Source organism: Lotus japonicus, chromosome 4 (genome assembly GCF_012489685.1).
Source record: "Lotus japonicus ecotype B-129 chromosome 4, LjGifu_v1.2".
Taxonomy (NCBI): domain Eukaryota; kingdom Viridiplantae; phylum Streptophyta; class Magnoliopsida; order Fabales; family Fabaceae; genus Lotus; species Lotus japonicus.
This window is the reverse complement of record NC_080044.1, coordinates 67,482,782-67,494,152: the sequence shown is the minus strand read 5'-3', so window position 1 is coordinate 67,494,152 and position 11,371 is coordinate 67,482,782. Positions and strand designations below refer to the sequence as shown.

General features: G+C 38.6%; 4 protein-coding genes across 4 annotated transcripts; 2 read left to right on the top strand and 2 right to left on the bottom strand.

Annotated features, from left to right (window-relative positions):
- Positions 1-2,195: 2,195 nt before the first annotated feature.
- LOC130712133 (dirigent protein 10-like) lies at positions 2,196-3,314 on the bottom strand. The gene has a single exon (XM_057561972.1). It carries the CDS (start codon positions 3,244-3,246, stop codon positions 2,332-2,334), a length of 915 nt encoding a protein of 304 aa, XP_057417955.1. The 5' UTR covers positions 3,247-3,314; the 3' UTR covers positions 2,196-2,331.
- Positions 3,315-3,672: 358 nt separating this feature from the next.
- Positions 3,673-5,524, bottom strand: LOC130712132 (pentatricopeptide repeat-containing protein At1g07740, mitochondrial-like). Its single transcript, XM_057561971.1, has one exon. The coding sequence runs from the start codon at positions 5,393-5,395 to the stop codon at positions 4,058-4,060; it is 1,338 nt and encodes a 445-aa protein (XP_057417954.1). The 5' UTR covers positions 5,396-5,524; the 3' UTR covers positions 3,673-4,057.
- A 935-nt stretch (positions 5,525-6,459) lies between these two features.
- On the top strand, positions 6,460-7,516 carry LOC130713210 (dirigent protein 25-like). Its single transcript, XM_057562999.1, has one exon. The coding sequence runs from the start codon at positions 6,460-6,462 to the stop codon at positions 7,357-7,359; it is 900 nt and encodes a 299-aa protein (XP_057418982.1). The 3' UTR covers positions 7,360-7,516.
- A 3,141-nt stretch (positions 7,517-10,657) lies between these two features.
- LOC130712136 (histone H4) lies at positions 10,658-11,260 on the top strand. The gene has a single exon (XM_057561975.1). The coding sequence runs from the start codon at positions 10,741-10,743 to the stop codon at positions 11,050-11,052; it is 312 nt and encodes a 103-aa protein (XP_057417958.1). The 5' UTR covers positions 10,658-10,740; the 3' UTR covers positions 11,053-11,260.
- Positions 11,261-11,371: the final 111 nt, after the last annotated feature.

Here is an 11,371-nt window from a genome sequence, read left to right as displayed (position 1 = left end):
CTAGGGTATATTGGTTGATTGTGTTTGGGGATTGTGGAGAGTGCTGAGATTCTTGAACTTATTACTTACTGAGCAACTCCTTGCACCATTCAGCATGTGAAAAGGTTGAAATGTTTGATGTTAGGAAACCAATTCCAAGGTATGGGACTTGAGTCCCACATTGGAAGTATGAGATTCTATTGTGGGGTTTATAAGGCCTTGGGCTCTCCAACTACAACAGCTTGCTTTTGTGGTGTGGTTCTCCCAAGGTTCTTATCATAATTAGTTGAATATACAGACTGCAGAGACTTACAGTTTTACATATTATGGGCGATTTCAGGACATGCTTTAATGATATCTGCTGGGTTTTTACTGAAGAAGTTAGCACATGAGTATAATATTGCAGCATTGGTAAGTTTAGTTTTTTTTTTTTTCCCACACCTTCCTCTTTCTTTCCTACAAGCAATAGTCCTTTCAGTTATTGCGAAAAGTCCTTCTAAGCCCCGTTTGGAAAAACAGCTTAATTAAGCGCTTATGGTCATAAGCGCTTATGACATAAGCGCTTATTCATAAGCTATTTTTAAACATTTATTGAAATGAATTAAAAATAAGCTGTATATAAGCATAAGCTGTTTTTCATAAGCTGTCCTGAGTAGCTTATGAAAATAAGCTGAAAATAGCTTATGGCAGGCCATAAGCTGTTTGCATAAGCTCTCACAAACACTGACATAAGAGCTTATGCTGTCAGATAAGCTCAAATAAGCTCTTCCAAACTGGGCCCTAATTGAAAGGATTTTTTCAGCTCATCTCTTTCAACACTTTTTCATATGATAATATGAATGTTTTTTTTACCCTTTAGTCTGATAAAGCATGATATAGTTCAGTAAAAGTTTTAGATGTGCCCTTGTATAAAGAAAATTTGACCCTACTTGAGAATCCGCCGTCATGGGAATGGGCTACTTTCTAAACCATGTCGGAAGCATATTGTCTCTGATCTATAATGTCTCTGAAAAGGTTCCAGTTGTGGTGGTTGTTCTATAATCATGTCTAATTGTTCCCTCTTTTTATGCAAGTAAGGAAAGATAGAAAAAAGAGGAAAATAAGGTGGTGACTTGTCAGAAAGAAGTGAGGAGAGGGGGTGTCTGATGAGCTTCTGTCAAATTTAGCCTTATAATAAATTATTTTCTTACATTTATTTCCTCATATATAAATGCTGGGGAAGTGCTGTTTTGTGGGTCAAGGCAAAATGAAGACAGAATTAAAGAAGACGGTGGAAGAAAGCCAGATATTGGTTTAGTCATGACTGGGCTCATTTTATATGCAGAGAATTTCAGTCATAATTGCTATGATTTGCATTGATACAGCAGGACAACTATAAGTCCTTGAAATAACATTTCTGATGGAACAAATTTTGAAGGTAACGAATCATGTTGTGGGTGGAGAAGAAGGTATCTCCAAACCAGCACTGGGAGAGAGTTGGAAGAGTGTCTCTCATGTACGGCTTTTGCTGTCTCGTGATAGTACAAGCAACGTCTGCAATATTTCAATAATAAAACATCCATCTATGGTACGTACTTGATCAGAAAATTTGTTTATGGTGTGGAATACATTAGATAATGCCATGCTAGTAAGCTGTGTGGTTTTTTATTTTCTTTAACCAGTGATTTATTGATGTTACCATTTAGGGGTCTCTGCCTTATTCTCGGGCACTATTTTTCCATCAGGAATTTTATTTTCTCTACATGTTTGTCATTTAAGCGTATTTTGTTTGTTTTACAGAGTTGAATATACTGTGGAATTAATCACTCTGAATTAAATGTTCTATTTCAGGCTTCTGGCAGGGCTGCAAGTTCTACTATGCATTTTTGACTGTTTTCAACAGTTGATCATAATTAGAGATATTTTGTATATTCCTGTATCATAAACTCATTCTTATATTTGAGAGAGATAAAATCTCTGTAAGAACCCTTTTTTATGAAGCTAGGTGCTTTGTTCATATTATGGCATGTATTTGATATTTTATAGTAATATTAATGATAAACTTTTGATTAGTTATTGGTTTAAAAACCCATTCTCTACTTGTGCTTATTTGATGTAGAAAAAAGTCAAGCACAATCGGATCTTACAGGCACCCATGATAGAAATAAAAGGGGAACTACGTACCATGCCAGATACTTTACAAAAAATTTGAATGATGGGATTCAAAGGACGAAAGATAATACAAATTCAATCATAAAATTTTTACTTTTTGTTACAATAGTACAACACATAATATGAGATTCTTCACACGAAATACAAATATTTTGCAGTAGTTTCAATTCATGGTATAAAAGAGCAAGACACCCTAATTAGCTAGGCAAGATAAGCAGTGAGTTGCAAGAGAGTTTCGAGGCCATCAGTGTTATGTTGTTGATCATTGGTAACAGGAAAGGTCTTAATAATAGCAAATCCCTCAGCATTCACATACTTTCCAGTGCCACCAATGATGGCAAGTTGTGATTCTGAGACTTGTGTTCTGTGTACACCAAAGAAGCTGAGACTATCCACATAACCATTCTCCTCAAACTTCGCAGTGAAAGCCATTACCTGGCTCGTTCCGTCCACTGAGCTTGCTATGTAAAATCCATGTGCTTTCCCCACCAATCCTGATCCCAATTCATGCCCTTCAGTCAATTCATCATCAAATACTGTCATTGTCCCAAACATCAACTTCTGCAGGGTCAGTCCTGCTGGCAGGTTATTCGGATTTGTAACTGAGAAACCATTCCCATTCCCATTGTTGTTGTTGTTGAAAACATTTCCAGTACTACCACTCAGACCGGTTATGAAAGGAAGGTTGTTGTTGTTCAGAATTCCAGCGTTGTTGTTGTTCTGGGGGACACCATTGTTGAGAGGAAGGTTTGCACCGTTAGGCTTGGCAAACGCAACTTGAGCGTTCACAGCAGGATTTGTAACCACCCCCGTCACTGCTCTTGCTGTGGGGTTCGACCCGCCAAGAATGTCATGCATGAAAAACGAGAGTGTGTGGTGATGATACTCGCTATCGATGGCTGCAGCAGGGGTAGCAGCTGTTAACGGAGGAGTGACAGTGGAAGAAACAGGGGATTCAGCAGAGTCGGGTAATTCTTCTGGTGCTGTGGTGGTGGGTGTTTCTACATCAGTGAGGACTCGAGTTGAAGCTGTGGAAGTGAATGCCAGGAACATCAATGCTAAAAAGGTTATGGCTTTCAGGGGCATGGTCTTAGAATGAGTTTCAATGCTTGCCATGGAAATGCTAGTATCTGATAGTTCCAATCCAAATTGTACTTTGATGCGATGGGATGAGGAGATAAAGGGCTACCTGGACAGCTATAAATACTAAGACTTCAAAGTTCTTGCAGAAGAAATATGGAACGAAATGTTGGAGTTGATGAGAGGAGTAGGTGATCATGAATGGAGGTGTTCTCATTTTTCCTGGTTGTAGCAGTTAGAACTAAACGGGCATGCATTATAAATAAACTTAAAATACTCCGTCACCAGAAATTCCGTCACCAGAAATTTGGGGCCATCAAATTCCAAAACAATAGAAAATTCATGTGAGTTCTTTAAAGATCTCTCGGAACTGTATAGCATTATTCTTTAATAAATTTTATCAAAAAGTGCCTGAAAATCTAAATCATAAAACTGTTGGTTTTTTCTAATCAAAAGGAATAGGGATTGAATAAAAGCATTTGTGAACAAATGAATAACAACAGCTAAAGGTGATGTCAATAATGGTTATGATATGTTCGTCAATACAATCCTTCTTGGGGTCAAACATATTGGACTCTCTTTCAAGTTTAACCTTCTATCATTTAGGGCCACGATTACAAACATCAGCAATTACAGACTACCCAGGATCCTAAATTCATCTTTGCCAGAGGATACTGCTCATCTTCTAAGCTAAGCAACAACATATATTGCCACCAATTGAAAACAATTCGCTCAACTAGAAATGACGTTGAACTCAACATGACAAAATTTTACTTTTCCATTGACGCGTTGAGGTGTATGTTTTACCGAACAATTGGTTCATGTCTAATGCATTAGACGAATGGAGTCATGTAGGATTAAGTACAGTCATGAGCCCACTTGCGCCCTTGTTCTCACTGCAAACATCCTTTACTATAGTTTCCCAGTTCACCAAGTCAAATTCCACCTTTCTCTTCCCCATCTCTTCCAAAACAAAGCAGGCACCATCAATATTCCCAGAGTTCAACAAGCCAACAACCAAACTATTAAATGTTTCAGAACGCGGATAATGTCTACTTGCTAGCATTGCACTCAAAACATTCAGACCCACCTCAAAATCCCCAATTCTGCATAAACCATCAACCATCATCCTGTATGTGGCTGCATTTGGCTCAGTACCCCTAATCTGCATCTCAGTTAAGACTTTGTAAGCTTCCTCAGTCTTACCCTCCTTGCAAAGATAATTTATCAACACATTGTACGTCACAACATCCGGTTTAAGCCTCCTTTTTTTCATCTCATTTATTAAAGCCTTGGCCTCTTCAATCTTCCCTCTCCTACCAAGATCATTCATCAAAACAGAAAAATTAACCAGCTGAGGTTTACACCCGCGATACGCCATATCAAACATTAACTTCTTAGCCTCCTCATACTTTTCCACGGAGCACAAGCCTTCCATCAACAATGCATAAGTCACCTCATTAGCGCGTTTACCTTTGCAGTTCATATCCTCAAGCAATGTCATTGCTTTATCCAAATCACCCTTTCTAGACAAAAACCCAATGAGACTATTATAAGTCACAACACTAGGCTGCACTCTCTTCTCAAGCATTTCATCAAACACCTCACATGCTTTACCCCACTCACCTTTCCCCAACCACCCCTTGATCATTATATTGAACGTGACCGTATTCGGACGAAAACCCATCTCGTAGGATCGACCAAAAGCCTCACCGGCCTCGCCAAACCGGTCGTTATCAACCAGAACATTGAGAAGCGCATTGAAAGACTGCAATGTGCGGGTGCAATTGAACTGGGGCATTCTGCGGAAAAGCTCAAGGGCTTTCTCAGGGCCATAGTGTTGAAACAAAGCAATGAAAACGCTCTCGTTACAATGCAAGTCGGTGTCCTTCATGTGATTGAGAATGCTTTCAACGGCATCGAATCTTCTTGAACGAGCGAGTTTGTAGAGCAATGCAGCGTAGGAAGGGTAGTAGTGTCTGCAACCCTGTTCCTTGTAATGGTGAAACAGGGAGAGAGCTTCATCTGGGTCATCAATGTCTTTGATTTCGGTGATGAATGGAATGCGCTTGCGATGCTTTGAAGTTGGTGTTTGAGATCGTTGACGGGTGTGGAATAGAGCTTGAGAATTAGCATGGTGGAACAAGGGATTTGGGTTGATCGCTTTGGCTCTGTGAAGGATCATTCAAGCGGGAATGGAGAAACGCAAACACCTGAGAATCATTCAAACTGGAATTTATAGGGATTAATGGAAATTGGAAGAAGAAGAAGAAGAAGAGGAGGAGCAAGTGAATAGTGAGTGATAGTGAATTTTTTAATTTTTTTCTCTCATCTATTATAATGGATTTTCTAGATTAGCTAATTAAAAGTAATTTTTCCAAATAAACAATTTTCAGATTTTACTTAAATAATGATTTATTCAAAATCTAAATTTTTTAGGAAATTAATTTTTAATTAAAAAAGAAATTTTGTTTTTGGTTGTTTACTCACATCCAACAGCATCATAATGTCTTAGCTATTGCTATTTTATGGTGGATTTGGAAGTGAAGAAACAATAGAGTTTTTGGAGAGCAACAACGACACCTTAATTATGTTTAAGGTTTAGGAGTGGCGAAACTGGTTCTCTATGCGGCGAGGATCTGTTATGACTACGAGTGTTGGGGTGGCGCCCGTGCGTGTTCATATGGACGGTAGCTTGATTCAAAATGACAATATAATGAGGTTGGTAGAGCAATTTGGGACCATGACAATAAGTGAATTTATGGCTTCTCTAGTAGCTTTGAGGATCCTTTTTATGCCGAATTGATTGTTGTTGATGTTGGTTTCACTCTTGCTTGGAAAATGCGGTATCGTGACAATATTTATGCGTCTGACTGTACGAATGTCCTGGATGTTCTATTAAGCACGATATATATTCAAACTTATTGGTTGTGTGATCGGATTAGAAAGGTAAGAAGAAAGTTTTGGATTGAAGGGCCTCCATCGTTCATGTCATCGTGAGGGTAATTTGGTCGTTGACGCCTTGACTAGACAAGCATCTAGTCATCTAGAGATTCAACTTGATTCAGATGTTGGGTAAGAAGTTCTTGTGTAGTTTACTTATTACTATTCTTTCCAGTTTTATTGATATATACGTGATGTATCAAAGGGGAGGTCATTCATTGTAAAAAGGATCTTTCATTATTATATTACACTTTTATCTTCTCCTAGCTTTGTCTGCTAGGGTTTTGGATAAGGTCTCTTCTTCATATGAGATTTAGGTCCAAAACAACGACCATGCCCCTGAAAGCCATAACCTTCTTAGCATTGATGTTCCTTGCATTCACTTCCACCGCTTCAACTCGAATCCTCACTGATCTAGAAACACCCACCACCACAGCACCAGAAGAATCACTTGACTCTGCTGAATCCCCTGTCTCTCCTCTGGTAACAGGTGCTACCCCTGCTGCAGCCATTGATGGAGAGTATCATCACCACACACTCTCATTTTTCATGCATGACATTCTCGGCGGTTCAAACCCCACGGCGAGAGCAGTGACAGGGGTGGTTACAAATCCCGCTGTGAACGCTCAAGTTGCGTTTGCCAAGCCCAACGGTGCAAACCTTCCTCTCAACAATGGTGTTCCCCAGAACAACAACAACGCTGGAATTCTCAACAACAACGACCTTCCTTTTATCACCGGACTGAGTGGAACCACTGGGAATGTTTTCAACAACAACAACAATGGGAATGGGAATGGTTTCTCAGTGACGAATCCGAATAACCTCCCAGCAGGACTAACCCTGCAGAAGTTGATGTTTGGAACAATGACAGTGTTTGATGATGAATTGACAGAAGGGCATGAATTGGGATCAGGAATGGTGGGGAAAGCACAGGGATTTTACATAGCAAGCTCAGTGGACGGAACAAGCCAGGTGATGGCTTTCATTGCAAAGTTTGAGGAGAATGGTTATGTGGATAGTCTCAGCTTCTTTGGTGTCCACAGAACACAAGTCTCAGAATCACAACTTGCAATCATTGGTGGCACTGGAAAGTATGTGAATGCTGAGGGCTTTGCTATTATTAAGACCTTTCCCGTTACCAATGATCAGCAACATCACACTGATGGACTCGAGACTCTCTTGCAACTCACTGCCTATCTTGCATAGCTAAATAGGGTGTCTTAGTGTCTTGCTCTTTTATTCCATGAATCGAAACTATTGCACTTGTATTTCGTGTGATGAATCTCATTATGTGTTGTACTATTGTAACAGGAAGTGGAAATGTTATGCTTGAATTTGAGTCTGCCAAAAAAAATTGAGTTTATTGTTTTGGTTTTTGCATTTACATTGCATTATTTGTTTGGATTTCATCCATATCAACCACTTAATCTGATTTCTATCCTTATCTATTATCTAACTACATTGCATTATTTGTTTAGAGTCCGTCCATTTCACCAACTCAATTTATTATTTAAATGAGGCTCATTCTTCTATTGTTGTACCAATACCAAAAATCTCATATAACTAGCAAAATATCAATGGATCCTTCAGAATTTTCTTTTGATATCGAAGCTTACAAAAGGCAGTCTGAAATCGAAGAGAGGTATATCGCCAATCGGTTTAGGGAGCAACGGAACCAAATAGAGGAAGGATATACACCTCGTGTCAAGAGAAAAATGTCTCAATAGAGATCATGCAACGACAAACCAAAGATTGATTGACGACTACTTTGCAGATCAACCTACATATGACGATACAATGTTTAGTCGGCAATTCCAGATGGGGAAACATATGTTCCTTCAGATCATTGGGGACCTATCTAGTAGTGACAATTACTTCACCCAAAGAGTTGACGCAACCAAAAAAGACGGCATATCTTCATTAGCAAAATGTATCACGGCCATGCGAATGTTAACATATGGTGTGGCGGCCGATGTGGTCAATGAATACATCAAAATAGTAGGTACTACAACATTTGAGTGCTTGCATAGATTCTGTAAATGAATCATACAATTGTTTGAGCTAGTGTATCTCAGAGCCCCAACTCAAGATGACTTGCAAAGAATACTGCATGTTAGTGAAATGTGGGGGTTCCCGGGGATGGTTGGGAGTATTGATTGCATGCACCAGGAATGAAAAAATTGTCATACAGCATGGGAAGGTCAATTTACTCGGGGAGATAAGGGAACCACCACTGTTATTCTTGAAGCAGTTGCAACTTACGATTTATGGATTTGACATGCCTTTTTTGGATGTCCAGACACATTTAATGATATAAACGTTCTAGACCGTTCACTCGTGTTCGATGATGTTGAACAGGGAAATACTTCACGAGTGATCTTCTTTGTGAATCAACGTCCGTATAATATGACATATTATCTTGCTGACAGTATCTACCCTTCTTATCCGACTTTCGTCAAATCAATTAGACTCCCTCAAAGTGAACCAGATAAGTAATTTGCGAAATATCAAGAGGGGTGTCAAAAGGACATCGAACGTGCATTTGGGGTGTTGCATGCTCGATTTGAAATCATCCGCGAACTAACCCGTTTGTGGGACATAGCTGATTTGACTCTCATCACGAGATCATGTATCATATTGCATAATATGATTGTGAGGATGAACGAGATACATATACTCAACATTGGACAAATTATGATCAATCTGAGGTAAGTGGGTCTAGTACACCGGAGCCATTTTTGACCGAGGTGATACCTGCATTTGCGAATCATGTGTGTGTTAGATATGTGATGCGTGATTCAAATGTACATCATGAATTGCAAGCATATCTAGTCAAACACATATGGACAAAGTTCGGAATGTTTCGTGATTAAATAGATTGTTTGCTTAGTGTATTGTATTGCATTTTAAGTTTTTTTTGTAATTTTACTTTTTTTTAATGATGACTATCCTAATATCTCATCTTTATTACTTGCAAGAAAAAAAAATTAAGAATATAAAATTAAAAAAAAATCAAATCAAATTATAAAAAAATAATATTTAACTCTTAACTATTTTAATTTATTTTCAATCAATAATTGTTATTAATATATAATCACAAAAACAAAAACATAAAAGAAAATAAGAATATGAAATAAAAGTGGTGGAGTGGGGTGTTGAATTTTATTAAACAAAACCATTGCAGTGAGTAAAAATTGAATGTGTGTTGAATTATTAGATGGAAGAGAGAGAAGATGACGTGAAGTGTAAAAAGTGAAAAATGAGAGTGTTGAGAAAGATAACCATTGTACATAGTCTTAGTGGCCCTAACAATGAAATGACTCCAAACATGAGCTACCAAATCAGCACACTCCTCTTCCATGTGCCGCCAAACCTCCTCAAAATAAAATACCTTACACTTTTTATTCTTCTTCTTTCGCTTGCTAGAAAAAGACCATCAACCAAAACTGAATTATGATTCGATTTGAAATGCGAGTAGTGAGAGATAGACATTTGTGGCCAAGCAAAATCTCAAAGACTATTTGTCAGAGCACAATGAAGCGCCTCCTCCATCGTGCCCGAAACCACCTGTTATTTGACAAGGTAATCTTGTACCTCGGGAAACCTATGTCACGATGATCATAACCCTCACACATGCTCAAAACCTCCTACAAGTGAACAAAAGAAAACCGATCATTTTCCTTTTTTATCCGTCACATCCATAACGTTAGTAAAACCCCCTACACAAATCCAATGAACACCACCTAAGAGGCATATGCCTTCTCAAAAGCTCCCAGAATCTGGACTTATTAGCCAGGTTCGAAAACCAATGCATAACTTATATTTACATGAGAGAAATATGCCGATCAAACTTGAGCAAAAAATGAATATGAGTGAAAGAAGCTAAAATCACCTGAACCTCAACACCATGATGCTAAAACGAGCCATCACAAGCATCTCAGAAGAAGACTTACATTTTTTTATCACAAACAACACATCGGGAGTTTCAAGTGGATCAATTTATACAAAGCCTGCTCTTCCTTGAATTCTCAAACCCACAATAGATTCATAAAAGAATCCTCATTAGGGTTGGCAGGGTTGTCGTACAACCTCCGACAAAGAAGGAAAAATAAAATGCTTCTCAAAAGGAGGAGAGACTCCAAAATTATGGTCTATAAGTCTATTATATATATGCATATATATATATATATTTTAAAAGTGTCTATTATTAAACTTAAAGACAATGTATTAATTTAATTTTTATAATGATGATTTTAGAATTCATTGAAAATATAGTGGAATTTCCAGTGGCGGGGTCATGACTCATGAAAAAATAAAAAAAACAAAAAGTTTCCCGCAATGTTTTTCAAGTACTAAACAAAAAACTCTTGCGATCCCCGTAACATTCATTCTCAGCCAATCATTTCTAATCCAACGGCCCAAGCGTACAGATATTCATTCACGCGGATCACCATTCAATCCAACGGCTAAGCATCTATCCTCTCATCCTATATAAACAAACACGCCGAGTCATCTTCCATCACCGAAAGCAAAACCACCATCATCTGCAAAACTCACTGAAGCACAGAGAGTGAGAAATCAGCTACCATGTCAGGAAGAGGAAAAGGAGGCAAGGGTTTGGGTAAAGGAGGAGCGAAGCGTCACCGGAAGGTTCTGAGGGATAACATCCAGGGAATCACCAAGCCTGCGATTCGCCGTCTCGCAAGGCGTGGCGGTGTGAAGCGTATCAGCGGTCTCATCTATGAAGAAACTCGCGGTGTTCTCAAGATCTTCCTCGAGAACGTTATTCGCGATGCTGTGACCTACACTGAGCACGCTCGCCGTAAGACTGTGACGGCGATGGATGTTGTTTACGCTCTCAAGAGGCAGGGCAGGACCCTCTATGGTTTCGGTGGTTAGGGATTTAGTGTTCACTGGTCTTCTAGGTCATGTAATTTGATGTTGAATTTAAACAATGTAACACCTAGTTACTTTCCCCAATGATTAATAGATGCTTAGTTCCTGTTTTCAATTGATCTATATTTCATGTAAATCATGGTTCCCGCAAGTGTTCACTGTTCTGAATCAAAGTTTAATTAGCATCAGTTTATCAATTTGCTCAATTCAATCTCTGATTTCAAGTTTTGTTTTAGGCTTTGATTAATTGTCTGCATTAGAGTTAGTAGAACTAAACATTTCTTATCCTTGGGTGATTATTGAAAGTGACTCAGCTAAGACC